Source organism: Corvus kubaryi, unplaced genomic scaffold (assembly GCF_017639235.1).
Source record: "Corvus kubaryi isolate FWS band 111438036 unplaced genomic scaffold, C.kubaryi_AGA036_p1.0 76, whole genome shotgun sequence".
Taxonomy (NCBI): Eukaryota; Metazoa; Chordata; class Aves; order Passeriformes; family Corvidae; genus Corvus; species Corvus kubaryi.
The window spans coordinates 10,866,182-10,884,009 of NW_024582063.1; the positions used below are offsets into that span (position 1 = coordinate 10,866,182).

At 42.1% G+C, this 17,828-nt stretch overlaps 1 protein-coding gene and 1 long non-coding RNA gene across 2 annotated transcripts in view; both read left to right on the forward strand.

The window, feature by feature from the left end:
• The first annotated feature begins 6 nt into the window (after positions 1-6).
• EML4 (EMAP like 4) overlaps positions 7-17,828 on the forward strand; it is a 149,529-nt gene continuing 131,707 nt past the window's right edge. The window contains exon 1 of the mRNA XM_042051457.1: positions 7-333. Coding sequence (XP_041907391.1) covers positions 309-333 — 25 coding nt within the window. The 5' untranslated portion in view covers positions 7-308. The remainder of the gene's footprint in view (positions 334-17,828) is intronic.
• On the forward strand, positions 904-4,419 carry LOC121675763. The gene is made up of 2 exons (XR_006020213.1): positions 904-3,560; positions 4,305-4,419. It is a non-coding gene; the product is annotated as an uncharacterized LOC121675763 (long non-coding RNA).

Genomic DNA, 17,828 nt, shown 5'->3' on the forward strand with positions numbered 1-17,828 from the left:
GGGGGCGGGAGCAGCTCGGCACTCACTGCCGTGCTGGGGTCGCGGCGCAGGGACGGAGCCGGGCAGCGCCGGCCCCGCAGCAGCACCAGAAGCAGCAGCAGCGGCAGGAGGAGGAGGAGCAGTCGCCGGAGCCGCCTCCCGCCGCCGAGCGCGGGGAGCCGCTGGAGCCGCTGCCCCGGGCGGCTTGCGAGCGCCGGGCTGCGGCGCCGCCGCTGCCTGCCGCCGCTGCGCGGGTGAATGAACCTGTCCCGGCCGACCACGACGGCGGCTTCGCCTCGGGCTCCGGCACCAGCCTCCCCCCGTACAAGATGGACGGTTTCGCCGGGAGTTTGGGTGAGTGGCGGCGGGACGGGACGGGGCGAGGTGCGGGCAGCCCGTGGTGCGGCGGGGCCCAGGGCGCGCACCTGCGGCCGGCGGGGATGCCGGACCCGCGGGCTGGGACTGCCCGGGGCCGGCCGGGCCGGTGCGTGCGAATACCGCCCGCGGCGGGAGGGGAGGGGATGCCAGCGCGAAATCTGGTCAGCTTCAAACCATCTGTTGCGAGAGCTCCGGCTGCACTTGCCTTCTTTGTTCTTCTCTCGCCGTGGGTTTGCGCTTCCCCCAGCTAGTTGCTTGGCTTTGGGCTGATGGCTCGGCTTAGGTTGTTACGGGTTTTTTTAAATGTTATTTTGTTTTACGTCTCTCCCTTTTGCTCCGGGGTGGGAGGGACGCCGTCGGTCCGGGCGCAGCGGGCCCGGTGTCGCAGCGAGAGCCCCGGAGCGCCCCGGGAGCCGCGGGCAGCTCTACCCTGTCCCGGTTCGGGGCGGCTCCAAGGGGATCGCAGCACCCCTGGAAACTTGGGGGCGCTGGCGGCATCCGTGGGAATGCTAACGGGGCAGTCGGCGCCTTCCCGGTGTCCGAGCATCCGTCCGTGCGCCCGAGGAGCCCTCCTGCCTGCCTGGGCGGCAGGTTCCTCTGCCGGGAGCCGTGGCGTGATCGAAAATATTTACTGCTTGCTCATGTAATGTTGCCAGAAAACTGATAGGCTGCGCTCCCTTCAGTTTTGTGAAGGCTGCGGCAAATTCTCATCAGTTTCTTGAAGCAAAAATACTTCACCAGCCCAGTTTTTTACTTGTTTGGGGGACAGATTGCATGTAATACTAAGTTGTCCTGATTACAAGTGTGAAGTGAAAATGTATCCAAATGTAAGAGTTGTAAACCATGTAAGTTTCTAGTTCTGCGCATTATAAGACCATTGGCTTTGCAGTGCTGCCTACCTGGTGCTCTCATCGTTTGGTGCCGCTGCACCTATTGCAGGCATTTCGTGATCAAACTCACTCCATCTTTTGTAGAATAATAAATCTGTGCCTTTTAAAAATAAGATTAATAATTTTTACATCGCTCCCATAAAATCTGTAGTAACAGTGAATAGTTCTCAATTTTCTGGAAAAATTGACTCATTTAAATACTTCTGAGCGTGATCCTAACCTTTCAAGTTTTTGAAATGTCAACTCCAGCATTTTGGGCATCTGTCCAAACCAAACTGGTGCACCATAATTAACAGTATGCTTTGGTAGTTTGGCTTTTTGCCAGATATACTGTCCTTGCTCAAGTAACTGCCATGGCCATTTTAGATCTGGCGATCAGAAAGCGACACATGGAGGAATTGCACGGGTTCTGTTCCCTGTTTTCAGAGGGAAGATTGTGCCTGTGGGTGACATATGCAAATGTGGCATGGTTAATATTTATGAACCTCTTAACCCAGCAGAGGAACGAATCACCATATCAAAGCACACAGATACTGCTTTTAACTCATGCAGTATTGGCCCCGTGAGGTCGGTATTTAGAAATAACTGTTTTCTGTTGGAAGTAGGAAAAACTCAATTATGAAATAATAAAGCTTTCCTTTCTCGCGTGGAGTTTGCTCGCTGAGCAGTGGCACGGGACCATCAGGTGGCCCAGCACCTTGTGCTGGAGCCGTGATGGGCTCACTGGGGCATCCCATGTGTCTTATTAAGGGGGGCTCCATCTGGACCTTTAATTTGTTTCACTGTTTGTTCAGGAAGGCACTGTGATTTTATTAGAATTTAATGAGGATTAAGCTCAAGTCAACCTTTTAAAGTGTGTATTATGATAGTCACTGCTGTTTGGCCTTTGATTTTGCTTTTGTGGCAAGCACTGGTGCTCAGAGGTTTTCTGGACTTGGGCTGAGGAGAGGGCATTCCCAGAATCTCTAGCTTTGAAGTGTGGAACTTTACGTGACTTTTTTGTTTCCAGGTTTGAATCATGCTGCTTAGTCCTCTTCTGTATTTATAATCACTTGTTGGCTGTTCTAGCTGCTAATGAGCACATAGTGTTCACAAAGATGTGTGAATTGTTCTGAGACTTTTTTTTTTAAACATCTCTAATTAAAATCTAATGGCTTGAATTTAATTAGCTGTCTGCTAAATGTCTTTTAGGAAGGCCATAAATTAATGTAATTTAGAATGAAATGTAAAAATTAATTAAAATTATTGTTGGCAAAACTGTGCTATCTATGTATGTGCATGCTCAACCAGTCAAGCAAGCTTATTAGAGAGCGAGTTGTCCTTTTAATGCCTCTTGTCATTATCTGGAAGGCGAAATGTTATTACAGATTGTGCCCTCTAGCACGGGCAGAAATACCTTCTTGCATGTCTCTTGCAGTTGAAAATACTTTACGCAGCTGTTTTCTTTTGGCTTCCACATTGAAATTTTTATGAGAATAAACAGATGAAAGAAACCATTTTATATGTAATTTAGAAAATTGTTTTGGTTATTGGCTTAGTAAGTGCTTATGTAGCACTCTACTTAAGACTATAGAATTACTGTATACAGTAAAAAAAATCTATATGTTATGAGTTAACTTGCACAGTTAAAATAGGTATTGATTATTTTGGTAAAGCACTGAGTTACTTCCCGTTTGCTGTGACTTCAATACCTTTAGAATATCCCAGTGGTAATTGAATCCCATTTATTGTCTCAAGTAGGACAGTCGTATCTTACATTTGGCATTTCCAACATGACGGTTGTCAGAGGGCTCAATGGATTCTGGCCATCTGCTTTTCCCGATGCATCCCTCGAAGTCAAAGAATGTGCTTCTGAATGGGAACAAGAAGTCTGTGAACTTGGACTGGGTGTCTGGGCTCTTGCCTTGTGCCCTGGCTGAGACAGGAGCACAGCATGGGCGTCTGGCTCTGACGCTGCCAAGTTCCCTTGCCTCTCAGGGTCCTCATCAAAACAGCCTGAAGATATGCATCAGGGCAGAGAAAGCACTGCTGATTCTGCCAAAAGAGTCAAGCAGAGAGTTCTAGCAAAAGGAAAAAAAAAGGCAAAGAAACAAAAAGGCCCGTGTGGGAAATAGTGCAGCTAAGGCTGTCAGGAAACGTTATCCTGCTTCATCCCTCGCTCCTGTCTGTTCTGCACTGCTGCCCCGTGTCTCTTCCACTCTCACACCGGTGCCTGCGGGCCCGGGGTGAGCTGGTTCAGACATGCCCATCAGAGAGCCGGCTGCAGGACTGCAGAAGACTGCCAGTTTTGCCAACAGTAATTTTGATTTTTAGGTATCATCACGGATTATATTACTTTACTGCTTTGCTGCTTGCCCCTGCTGTTTTGGTGGGTTTCTGCCTAAATTTGTTAGCGAGTAGGAGAGGCATGACAGGTGGTGGGAGGGAAGCAGTGGGAGCAGGGGGTAGGTGGGACCAGGTGGCACTGTGCGTAGCTGTCAGCTCTTAGGGTGACTCTGCTGTGTCGTGTCTAAGCTGGGAGATCTGCTAGGTTTAGATTTAGGAAGAGCCAGCCCTGACAGGCTGCCTGGGGCTGGTGAGGTGTGCTCTTGGTGGATAGTTTTCCATGGCTTTTAGCAGCTGCATCGTTCTCCCTTCTGAGAAAGCTTCTGCTAGTTGAGCTTTGTAACAATAACTCATGGTAAACAAAGATACGGAAACATTCATCAGATTATATTTAAAAAATTGCTACAGCCTTTTCCAAGTTTGTCACTAGTGTATGATAACAACATGGAGGAAAGCATTTCAAAAGGGCTCTCTCTGTTATTGAGGTCTGTGGCAGAATAGTAACTCATAAAAAAAAGGAGAAGTCTCAACTTCTCATTTCAAACTGTGGTTTCTGTGCAGCTGTGCAGGATGCCCTGAAGGTTAGAAGGAGTCTTTACTGAAGGATTCTCTATGGTTGAAGATATTTTCACAGAGAAGTTAAAATCACTCTTGTCTTGAAAGTCTCAGGCAAGCAGAATAATTTAGGATTTTTTTTAAAAGATTGTTTGAGCCGTTGCATTTTGTTTTCAGAGAAATAGAAAGTAAAGGAGAGCTGGGATTACGAAGTGGAGACCAATGCTTTGCTCTTCTGATGTTGTTACTGGATGAAGAACTGGAGACATAATAAAAGAAGTTATTTTTTTATCATTTTGTGTAGTATCTACATTTTGTTCTGTCACTGTGTATGTATTGCTATTAACTGTGGTTTATATGCTAACTGCTTACTGGAGGGGTGACGTGGAGGTAAGTTCATACCATTTTCCCCCACTTCTTGCCTTTATTGTGCAGAAGCTGTCTGTGTCAGGTGGGTTCTGAGGCAGTGTTATGAATGTGTGCTGCTTCTCAGCCCTGGAAGAGCCAGCAGTGCTTGTTGAACCTGTGGCTGTGCTAAAACCTGGTAAGGCTTCTCCAAAGCCCCTGGTGCGTGGGGGCAGAGCTGCTACAGGGCTCAGGCAGAGAGGATCTTGTGGTCACTGGTGCTGTGAGCCTGGAAAGCGTGTGTGCATCATGATTCATCTCTGGCTGGGCTTACTACCGAGAAAAATGAGTGTGTGGGGTATTTGTCATTTATTTGGGCTAGAATATTAGGTTTTATCGTTGCCCGTCTAGACTGCAGAAGTGGCCGTGGTGCTGCAACGCAATTGCTCATAGCAACAGTGAGCTCAGCCTAATTCACAGGGCTCTGCTCGTGGGATTGCTCTGTGCTATTGTCACTGTGCTGGTCTTCTTAAAAATAAAAACTTTGGCAGGACATCATTCTCCCCTGCCTGAAAAGGATGGCCTTGGCTGGTGCCAGGGGAGAGTAAACTCCAGCAGCAAGGAGGGAGCAGGCTGTTTGCTTTAGAAACTTGGTGGTGGCGGCTCACCTTTTGCTGAAGAGATCTTTAGTTCATGTGCAGTGAGAAGGAACCCTTTGCTCTCTAGCCAGCTGAAAAGCAAAGGATTTTGTATTTAAAAAAACAGTCCTATTTTTGCACAGAGCAATTGGCAATATTTGCCTTCCTTGTTAGTAACACTCACTTTTACAAACAGCAACAAAAAGGAAACAGTATCTCAAACACAGTAGTCTATTAGAACTCCTCTCCTAGAACTTCTCTTTCCTTTAGAAAGGCTTTTCGTGCTTGGGATCCTAACAATAATTTCTGGCCTTACAGTGTGTTTTTCTTACTCTCCAACTGAATACTTCTGATATGGCAGTAGAGTTATCTGACAGGATTGTCTCTTGCCTGAAGAACCTACTCTGAAAGGATTTTTTCCTTCTATGCTTTATACCATAAAGTATGTAAGAGGGAAAAATTGATCAAGAACAGTGTTCCTAGAAATTCTCTGAAGCAGCATTTTGTTCTGTAAGCAGCGTTGTTATTAATCATGTTGTTAGTAAGTACAGGGTGATCTGCATGTCACTCCTTGCTCTTCAGAGTTGCTTCCCTTCCTGGTGTGGTTTGTATAAATTACTGAGGTTTATTTTTCCCTTCCCTCTTTAGGTTCTTGCTAAACCTAATCCTTAATGAATGTGATTGTAAGGCCAAGAATGTTGTTGCTGTTTTACCCACACATAATGTAATGGGAAGGGTGTTAGAGGATAATTAATTTTATAGCACATGGCATGTATGATGACAGTGCAATACTCAACACCAGCAGAGTGACTGCTCTTGCTGGTGTTGAGTATTTCTAGTAGGGACATTCTTCTGTTTAGGAGATGAAAATCACATCATAAACAACTTTTCATAAGCTTCACTGACTTCCTTTTCAAGGAATCTTCCTGCGGATAATTAGGAGCTCAGGTGGAAGGACTGCTCACCTCGCTTTTCCTCTCTGTAAACAAGTGAGCATCAGCAGTTTAAAGAGGAATTACTTGCCTCTTTTTCTTCATCTGTTTGTTTAAATTGATGCAGAATTCTAGTTTTCTGGACTTTTCTTTCATTGAATGCTGAAGGATGGATAACTGGACACCACATGGTGATGTGCAGTTTTTTCTGAGAGTTTGAGTGCTCTTTAGGCAGTACACATGTGAGCATTCAGATTGCAAAAGCTTGTGTCCATGGAGCAGCTTGGAGTCTGAGCTGATCGTTCAAATAAAGTAGATGGGTGGTGCTCATGGAAGGGTGGGATGTGGAAAGCAGCACCATAATCATTAAAAGCCTGAGTTTATTGCTAAATCTTGGAACATACAAAAATTTTTTTCTCTTCTCATTTTGCCTGTTTCTTTTCTTCCTCCTTCCTGCTCCCCTTCTTATTTTTATTTAACTTTTTTTTTTATTGCTCTATGATATAAGCATTCACGCTACAAACCATCAGTGAGTGCTACAATATTCTTAAGCTTTCTGCCCTAAGACTTTTTACTGGGTTGAATAAACTAGGGTTTTCTTAATTAGTTTTTTGATTGTTTTGCCTCTCAATGGGTTGCCTCTTTTGCTCATCCTTAGCAGTTTCAGCCTAACTTGTTTGCTAAATATAGCTGTGTCTTGTTGTTTAACTGCTGGTTTCTCGACCCCGTTCCTGACTCTTTAATGGCTGCACTGCTCTACTCTGCATGACAGTGCTGTTCGTTGGAAAGGACAACTGTCTTTTAGCAATTGCTTGGAGAATCCAGTTTCTTTGGTTGGTGGTGTACACTGGCTTTCTGCCCCATCTGGTGATGTGGATTGCATGCTTTTGTAGCTTTTTAAGCAAGATATTTTTGAGTGCAAATCTCTCTTATTATAGAAGTAGGCTTACTTTTTGTATTTAAATACCTCTTCTTAACTTTCTGGAGCTTCTTCTTGTTCTTGTGAGTGACTCTTATGCATAATAGAAATGGAGAGTGAGGGGCCAAGAGAGGGAGCAACAGCTATGCACTGTAAATGGGTATGCTATCTGTTGGATATGATATATTTTGTACAATTACATGGAATTTCCAATGTTGCATTAAATTGAAGAAAAATACTCACTGCTGTCTGTCACCTGGTTCTCTCGTTTCACTGAAGCTCTACTTGTAGCTGTAAATGCAGTGCTCCAGCCTGGAGTTGGTTCCCATTTCTCTGGCCAGTTTCTCTGGACTTAGAAAATACAGCAGGGGAAGGCTGAAACCAAGACTGGTTTATGTTTGATTGTATTTTGGATTTGTGTAAATAGTTTTAATGCATCAAGCTAAATTGGCAGGCTTTCATAATCCTCTGGGAAAATTGGGAGTTTGAAACCCAGCGGATAAATGAAAAAAAATGGTTCTAAGCCCCAGATTTGGCTCCCTAAAGGGATGCTGTAAATTAGTTAGATCTAGAAATATGATTTAGTTAAAGTAAATGAAAATAGGTTTTCGTGGGAGCCTTATAATTTTAAAGACAAAAGACTTGGATTTCTTTATTCTGAGTTGAGACACAAAAGCGAGAAAATGGCTGTTGACAAGAAATTTATGTTTGCTGTCCAAACAAAGAGGTAATGATTTCACCACTTTTTATAGTTTTTAATGAAATGATGACATAAGGGTACTAGAAATTGTTTTAAAATGCTTAAATTCAGTCAGTGGCTGAGGTAAGCAAGCCTGCACATGCATAACTAATTTAACAGTCCCAAACATACATAAGATGAATGGTAGAACTTTTTGTTTCCTTACAGTTTACTATATTTTTTTTTCTCTTTTGAGAACAAAAGAAAAATGTTGCATTTACATCAGAGTTCTGATGAGCTTTGTGCTCATCACTGTAGAAAAGAACAGCAGTAGGGTGGGCTTGAGTTTGCTTCCTTCCCCCTTATTCTTGGTCACAAGCAGACCATGCCATTTTCTTAAGGCGTTTCCTGCTGTGTGCATTGTATGGATCTTTCCTTCATTAGAACTCAAGATTTGCATTGGCAAGCTCTGTTAGAACATGGCAGAGTAGAGCTCAGTTTTACAAGTTCAGTTTTTGAGGAAGGATGCCACCTCCCCAGAGTAACTTTTTTTGTGTGTTTATTACGTATCTTACAGCAGCTCTGGCTTCTATAACCAATAGGCAGACTTTGGAGTGGCTTTGAAGTGTAGATGTAATCTGTCAGGTAGGGCACAACGGACCGAATTCCTTCCCAGGAGCAGTAGGTGTTGGAGACCTGGTCACGTGGAATGGAAGGAGAAGGGTCGCTATGAAAGGTTGTCTCGCACATCTCTGGTTTGGTGGAGCTGTGGTGAACTCACTCTTGGAGCGGGAGCAGTTCTGAGGTGATTGCTGCACACATCCATCTGGGAGCAGAGTCCACTTCAGATTTGTGAAAGTGCATTGCAACTGGTACAGTTTGGGAGTTGTTTGGATGCAGTTTGATTGAATGGAATTTCAGAAGAGCATTTCTAAAAATGTGCTTTTCGCTGTTTCCAAAGAGAGGTGTGGAAAGGAGGAACCTCCAGCAGTAGGAGCCATAAATTAAACTCTTTCAGCTGAAAGATTCAGAGACATGGCAATACTCGTGCCTGCATAGTATCACTTAGCTTCTTTAAACACGAGCTCTAACAAGGAGGTAATTACAACTTTGTTTAACTATGAAATTCTGCATTGAGCTGCTCTCTCCTCCTCTCCCAGCATGTGCTGTGCAAATGCCATCAGAGAGACCTGGCAGGAAATCAGTGGTTTCTGTGGCTGTGATGCTTGCTTTCTGAATTCTACATGTATCCATTAAAGCCATGAGGCAAGAGGGACAATAACAGGCAGTACAAACTCTGGGTTTTTTAAAAATAATTTTATTTTCTTTTTTATATTCTTTCATAGGATGAGCATGAAGCAGCACTGAGTCCATTTGCATGTCTATTTTCTAAGCGTTTAATGATGGCATTTTTCCGTGAAAATTATATGACATATTTAAGAAAAACATGTTGGCAGTGCTGATCTCCAGATCTGGGTTTTTTTCTGTATTTTCTATGATATGTGACTGTAGTATTTTCTGAAAGATGCTTGGAGGGATGAAGTGTTGGTTATAAACAAAGAGTTGGGTGATTTGAAATATTTTCAAAGGAGCTTTAAAAATATAAATTGCTTCTCTTCCTCTTATACATAGAGAAAAATGGGTATCAGATTCTTGGAAAACACTTTTTTTTTTTTCCCTGAACACTTTATTGGGCTTGCTAGTTGTTCATTAGAAGTGATATTCCAGTATGGCACTATTCCTGTGTTGTTTGCTAGAGTAACTAATCTGAATTAGGAAGAAACAATTGCTGGCCCCCAAGTGCTGTAGAACTTTGGGTGGTGCATTTCCAAAGTCCACCCAGCATATTAGTCAGTAATGGTATTACGAACTGATATACATTTTTGATTCAACTGGAAAATTGTCAAAGTGTGGAGATAATTCCTGTGTGAAATTAACATCACGCTGCAAGCTTTTCCATGCTAGCTGGTTTAGGTGCAAAGAAAACAGATAGAAGCTGGCAATCTTCAAATTTGTAAACTCTGAAGTTTAGAACCACCCCAGCCAAGAACTAAAAAACAATCCTACTTTATTCATGATGTGGACAAATATAGAGTAGAAGTTATTGTTTAATCACAGAATGGTTTGGCTTGGAAGGGACCTTAAAGATCATCTAGTTCCAACCCCCTGCCCTGAGCAGGGACACCTTCCATTTGACCAGGTGGCTCAAAGGCTCACCGGATGACAAATTTAATTCTGAAATAGGCTTCCATTTTTCATTTTTAGATGCCAAACCTTTAGATGTTAATAGTTGTTATCTATTTAAACTTTGGAGGAATTCAAGCTGTGGGCATCAGACTGGTGGTTGTTACCAATCTCTGATCTTAGTGTACTGCAGAATGGGTTATTATGGGTAAAATATTTTGGTGTGCATTAGCAAATACAGAAAACATTTGTTTGGAGGAAACTGATTTTGCTTTTTCATTGGCATAATTTGTCAGTGAGCTGGTGTGGTATTGTGTGGGACTCTAACCTGGCATTCTGCTTACTGAACTGGAGATGGGAGACCAGTTTTTCATTATATCATGTCATCTGAGTTTTGAAGAGATTTTTGATCATTCATTTTGTGTGTGTGTGCCAAGCTTGTGGCTCTGCTACAGGAATATTTGTATGTGCGCATAGTGTTCTGATGGTAGAGGAATATGAGGTTGGGAGAGCATTTAATTTGACTTTTAGTAGTCAAATGTCGGCGTGGTCATCCACCTCAGGAATGAAGAGTGTAAGCTGTTTACTACTGGGTTAAGGTATTTGAAGCATTGTCAGAGTGGAGATTTTACCTTGTTTCCTTCTCTGCCTATCAGGTCAGTTATTGCCTAGCTAAATAATACAGGTTTGCTTGTAGAGGTTCTTGCTAATATGCTTTTAATTATCTGCATTTACTTAATTATTATTTGCAGTAGACATTTCAATTTCCTGCTCCTACAGCTACAGCAGCTTGACCAGCCAAAGGGCTCTAACTTGGCTGCTGCTTTTTTGGCAACATTTGCTGTTTGTTTTCTACAGACCACAAAGGGAATTTTTTTTCAAAGCTATAGATAAAATGACAGGGAATTGCAGGAAAGTGAAAGAGAATTGACAAGAAAACTTGCATAGAGTATCTGCAGCTTGAGTTGTATTTGTCAGTTTGTGCAGATTTGTATTTTGATAAGATCACTTACATCTGCCTTTCAGCCTTTAATTGAAGTTAATTTAAAACAGATAAAATTTGAATAGTCCTTATTTGAGTTTCCAGAACTAATTGGGAAATTTCCAGACTCTGGTGTCTGGGTGTATGTGTATATATATATATGTATATATATATGTATGTATGTGTATATATATAGTCGTACACCCACTGACATTCCCCCACCCGCTTCCCCAGTTTTATTTAAAGGAATCAAAGTCTGGCCTTTTTTAGTCCATAACTGAACATGTCAGAGAATGCCATTACAGCTTGTACTAGAACTGGTGGTATATTACATTTTCAGCAGCATCTGCAACAGGTCTTTTTGACTTCTTCAAACACTGCACAAAATCATTACATAGTGCTCCTGTAATCTCCTTAAAGTGTAGATGCATTCTTCAGTTGAAACATTGTTATTATAGAATCACAGAAGGTGGTTGGAAGGTTGGAAAAGAAAGCCCGCTGGGATCATTGAATCCAGCTGTTAACCCACCACTAAACGGTGTCCCCAGGTGCCATTTCTAGGTGGTTTTTGAATACTTCCAGGGGTGTTGACTCCACCATTTCCCTGGGCAGTTGATTCCAATGCCTGACAGCTTTTTCAGTGAAGAAACTTTTCCCAATATCAAATCCAAACCTGTCCTGATGCAATTTCCTCTGTTGTATCGCTTGTTTCCCTGGAGACTGACCCCCACCTTACATACAACATATCTGTTATGTAATACAACCCTATCTGGACTTACTTTTGGATGTGTGATTAATGCACATTTTAGTTTCCTGTCAGTATTGCTGGATCTTGACTATCTTAGGCATTGCAGTATGTATTTTGGCTTTAAAAAACTTTAAGCTACCTTTGAAGTAGCTTTTTTTTTGGTCTATTGCCGTATTGCTATTTACAGAGTCTTTTGCATACAGCGTATGGGTTAAAACTCAAAATACCTTCAAAGTCAAACTAATTAGCAGGCAGAAGAAGATAGAAATCTTTACTAGAAAGAAGTGACTTGCCTAAGATGAACAAGAAGCTGCATTTTGGCAAACAGCTCTTCTACTGTCATGTGATCTTTGGGTATGTATTTTTGGAAGAGGAATGGGTAGGGTTGATGTCATCTAAGAGTTGCCTATTGACTCTTAACTCAAGTTTTCTTCATCAGCATAATTACTCTGGGATGTTACAAACCCTTGAGTCGCAGTACTGGCTTAACAGCCTCAGGTACCGGCTCCTGCCTTTGATCTGCGTCTTTCTTTGCTGCGAAATAGGGGTGCAGGAACAGCCATTTCATAGTGATTCTCATCTGCCTCATCAGCCTTAATGTGTGTGTGTTAACATCCCCCCTTCTGTGTTGTGCACAGTTCATGTTGTATCCTACGTTCTCCTCCAAGATCCACAAAGAGCAGCTGCTTGGTGGCCTTGAGCCACGTGCTGCCTGTGGGCACTGTCCCGCTGGGGAGCAGAGCTGGATCCCCACTGGGATCTGGGGTAACCCCTCTGGATCAAGACCCTGGAGATGGGAACCATCTCTGCTTCTCTTTGCTAATTCCGCTGGAGATGTGGTCCTAAGTGATGTGTAGGGAAGCTGGGTGGTGTGACAGCAGAGACTTCCGTGTGGTTGCACAAAATAGGGCTAATGTTAATAATTACATATCACGTATAGTTATGACTTTCTGTGAACAAGCAGCTTTGTATCAGGGAAGGGAAAGGAAAATGTCTGCTCCTGGAAGAAAGGCCTCTAATTGGAGACTGCAGGAGCCACCCTGGGGAACTCCCTGTGAGGTTTCACAGGGATGCTGACAAGCTGCAGCTGCTGGAGGGGCGCTCTGCAGAGCAAATGGTGTTTCTTTCTGTTGTGTTAGACTACTGTGACATGTGCTCCTCACTATGAATACCTAGATTGTCCAACATGATGTAATTTTGTAGTATTTACCATTGCCTCTCCAGTTTCTCTGTGGGTGACTTCTTGTGATTATTTGGGTTTTTAAAAACTTCTACTCTATGTGTGATATTATTTTCTGTTTTTCACTTTAAGTTTTTGCTGGAAAACTCTTGAGGTGGTGTACAACTTACTTGCCATGTTCACTGTGCTTGTCATGGGCTACTTTATGTCATGTCACTCTTTTTCTAATCTGTGCTCTCCTCAGATGCTGACTTCTAGTGGTTTCAGCATTATAGAAACAATTTTCTCTCTTGGAAACAGGTGTTAGAATAGGTTTTAGTAATTTACCTTTAGTGCTATGTGAACCATTCACATTCTCAAAATGGAAAACTCAATCACATTGATGTTCTGCTAACTTGCTGTGTTGCTGGGCCACTTCCAGGGATCTTGGAGCAGGAGGGTGCTGCTGCTGTTGCACTATACTGGCTGTTCAGTCCAACCAGGATCTGCTCAGTTCTCTTCTAACAAGAATTATCCTTCTTATTTAATAAGATAATGGCTGCCATATGGTCTTCTTCATTACCCTCTTCTCTTTGTCTAGTTTTTCATGTGTGCTTATGTACTAAAAGCATCAGGGGGACCATCTTCTATGCTAGTAAAACACTGAAAGTAGGTAAGTTTCTACTTCTTTTTAGGGATAGTTTATTTACTCCTAGTTTTATGAATTAAGAAAATGTTTTGTTGATATTTGTAAGATAGACTCCTAGAGTTCCTGAAGACTCATACATGTATGGGGTTGTTTGCTATTTGTATTTTTGTGGTTATTTTTCTTTTGTTTGCAGAATGGTTAATGCATTTTAAGATAACCTACCATGGGAATAGGAAGCAACTTGTTTTTGCAAAATAGAGCTACACTTTTTTAACGTATAGCAAATAATCATAAAGGCATTTATATTAGAGTTTTTTATACTCTGAGATACATTCCACTTATTTGTTAATCGTTATGGTTTGATGGTTTTGTTTGACGTAAGTCATTTTTCCAAGGACTTTTATTGCAGCAATTACACACGTACAACATGGAACTTAGAAGGAAGTGCAGCATCAGATCACTGGAGATTCTCTGCTGTTTTTACAGCTAATTTTTATGTTTTGCGGTGTTAAAGTTAATGATTTCTTGCTGTGCACACTGTTTCACATGCACAGTGTATATTGTATCTGCTTTATTACTGGGAGTATTATTTTGAACTCACATGCGTCAATGTAATAAGTAGGAAACTTTGGTTTTGTAATTGAACACACAGTTGTATTTAGGTGCTTTCTAGTGCTGCCTCTTATTGATCTAGCAAGTGACTTGTAGCAGTGGTATAGAGCAGTTATAATTACCAAGAGGTATTGCAGCTCTTCTGTTACATACTGTGATCTTTTTATTGCCGTGTGTGGTGTTCTGCTCTCATTTTGCATTTCACTTTTCTACTCCCTTTTCTGCGTGTTGAGCAGTTCAGCTACTTTCTGCCTACCATAAAAACCCCTCAGTTTTAGTTTTGAGGCATTAATTTGTAGTCCTTTAGTAGGTCAGTGTTCCTGTTTGTATAAAAACATTTTTGAAAGGGTCAGTAAGAGCAAACCAGATGGATTCAAGCTCGGGTGGTGTTTTCACTGCGTTCCCTGCTTGGAGGAAGTACAATGCACTGCTGCCTTGGGGAGACTGCTTTGCTCTGTGCATGTAAGCTCATCTGCATGGTACCTTGCTGTGCTGGGGGAAGAGCTGGACCCGTCTCATGGCTCGAACCGTGTGGTGCATGAAGCTGTGTTGGAGGACTGGAGGGGGCTGCTGAGAGACAGCTCTGGCAGTAGAGGACAGCAGGCTCCTGAGTGTGACTCTACTGTCTTGGGAAGCAAAGAATTTTTTATTTAATTTTTTTTTTTAGTCTGTTTTTATAACCCTTCTTCAGGTGAATACTGAGTACTGACTATATTTGAGGGCAGGAGGGTGAGAAAAACAAAAGGTGAGCACTTGAAGCCCAAACGATTTCTTGTATAAAATGTTTAGGATTAGCTGTGTGCCCATTAGCATGATAATGGGTATGTTTCTGCAGGAAATCAGCTGATTCCTGATCTGAGGTGCCAGGCTAGATGGTTTATCTCATGGTAACCACTTTCTCCAATGTCCAGGGGTGACAGCAGAAACTCTATTCTTTCAGTCATGCTGGAGAAGCCCTTTGAGGAGTTTCGAGTTGCTGAGCATTGTAGGCTCAGCTTTGCCCTCCCTGAGGAGCCCAGGGGCAGGAGGCTGCACCAGTGTCACGGCTGCCTTTGATTTTGATGGGTCACTGTTAGTGGCTCTGTGGGAGGTTACTGGGGGAATCCGTTTGTCACCGTGTCTCTGGAGGATGGAAGATGTGGGGAAGTGAGTGGGCAGATCGTGGTCTGAAAACTTGGTTTGGAAACTAAAGATAGCACTGTGCCTCTGCCCCTTTGAAGAGCTCTTGAATTGAGGGCAATGAAATTAAAGAAGGTGCCTGGCTGGTGTGTGCTGCCCAGTATGGCCAGCCTGTGGTCCAGTTCCCCTTTGCAAAGACCTGTCTGTCTCTGTTGTGGAGCTCCTGTCTGCCAGCATTGTGGGTGGAGGTGGTTCACTGCCCACCCCAGAGGTGAAAATACCTCCTTGATGTGTGGCTGCAGGACAGATGATATGAGGGAGGAAAAACAACTTGGTGTGGTAGTAGAGCAGTTGGGGAGACAGTTGGATGCCGTTGAACATCCCAGTACTTTACAAATCCCAGCAGCTTTCTTCTCCCTCTGCTGCTTTTCCTCCAATTCTTCCTGTCCTTCTCCTGCCATCCTCAGAAAGGGTGTATGAAAAGACAGAATGGATTTTCCTTTTCAAAGCCTTCTGAGAAACTCTAATGTTACACATCCACCTATGTCATTGTGTCTTCTCAAAAATCAAACATAAACAAACATAGTACTGTTTATTAACCAAACTAACCCCAAACTTGAAACCGGCTAATGATATAATTATCCCATTTAATTATCATTATTTGTCTTGCTGTCCTTATTAAGGCAGTTATGCATATGTTCCAGATGAGAAAATGTGATTTAATTTCATTTTACTGTTGCTATATACTAAATAAAAAATAAGCCAACCTAATTCCCTTAGAATATATATTTTATGGAAATATCTGAAATTAAGAAGTCAATAATTTTAACTTAATACTTCTTTTATAAGACCTGATTTTGAGCTTCATATTCTAAAGCTGGTGTGTTGTGGAGCAGCTAATCATACGAAAGGCAAATAAGTATCAGATTACAACACTTTTCTACATTAAAAATATGACCATACGTGCCTCTGAATAATTCCAGATGGAAGGCTGCTGGTTTGTAATTTGTTGGTTTATATTACATTTCTTCAGAATTCTTTGCTTCTTTTTTTTCTTTTGTTGTTGTTGAGAACATAGGTTGTGAATCCAGAGATATATTACAAGCAGAAAAAAATAAAGAGTGCAAAATAGTAGTTTATGTCAGCAGAGTTTTAGGTTGGACATTATGAAAAACTTTGTCACAGAAAGGGTTGTAAAGCATTGGAGTAGTCTGGCCAGGGAAGTGGTGGAGTCACCATCCCTGGAAGTGTTTGACAAAACAATGTGGCACTTGAGGACATGGTTTAGTGGTGAACGTGGTGGAGGGTTGATGGTCATACTTGGTGATCTTAAAGGTCATTTCCAACCCTAATGACTCTATTCCACTTGCTAGGTGTGTAAATCCCGTTCCCCAACATTTTGATTGCGTACCTGAGCTAACAGGGATGTCAGGTTTGGAATGGTCATACAGGCTTTTTCAGACACTCTTATGTAGTCCCTAAGTGATCACATTTTAGAGTACAATTCTTGTTTAATATGTATTTTAAGAAGCATATTCAGATGCTTATTGAGAGAGTTCCCAGAAAGAATGTGAAGCCTTTCAAATAAAAAGGGAAAAGCTTGAGAAAGTTACAGACCTCCAAAAACATGCAAACAATATTATAATGGAAGTGGTTTTGCAACCTTGCCTCTGTTTGCCAGCAATAGTGCAGCATGCAACTCCTTTTGAAAGAAACATACTCTTGAGAGCTTGTCAGCTTACTCTCTTTTATGAGTCCCCTTTTAAAACAGCCTTGTTTTACGAAAAGAACCTTAGAAATAAACATTACCTTGGTTCATGTTGTCAAAGGCAGTGGTTAAATATTTTGTCTCAGTAATCGCAACTGCACTTTCATGGTAAGATGAGAAAAATGTAATTCTAGGTTCTAGTTAATGAAGTTGTAATTGTTCCTGTATGGGAGGTCACCTGGGACTCCCTTGCTTCAGGAGTGGGTTGTAGTAATCCTCTTACCCTCATGCCCTGGGCAACTTGAGCATTCTTGATCCCCGTGTAGAATGCCTGAATCGTGTTTCTGGTCCTTATTTGTCCTTGCTTGCTTACTCTTTATGATAGAGCACTAGGATGTCCCAAGTTCATTCAGGATGATCATTTCAGTTCTTACTATGTGTGTCTATTTATAGTGTTTTCCTTGGATCTTTTTATATACTAATTTCTCACACAGTTTTATAACTTTTTATAAAGGTATTTTATAAGTCTCTGTTGTAGGAAATAATAACTGTGTACTATGTGTACCCATGTCAATAGATTAATTGTGATTAATTTAACTCAAAACATTACATGGGGTCCATGTGCAATGTGTTAATAACACAGATGATGAGCTTGGCATAAAAAGTGCCTGTTCAAGTTGTTTTCTCATCTACATCCTCCCTTGTTTTATTTCTGCTGCCACGATCAAATTCCAGGGCTTTGAGAAAGGCTATGTACTGTATTTGCTTCATGTCAGAGGAGGGTGTGGGATTTGGTTTTGGCCATGACAATCACAAAGAATATAGTGAAACTTATTTCTGTGTCTGGAAACTTTATCCTTCTTTTGCTATTAGTTGGGGCTAAATATTGATGAAATTACTGATTAGTCAGGAGTCACGTGAAATACAAAATGCTTCAAGGCCTCGTGGTTTTAAGCCTTTAGAAGCTTGCCCCAATGCCTTTCAATGGGCCATATAATTAAAGAGGTTCTTCATGTGCTTTGCTGAG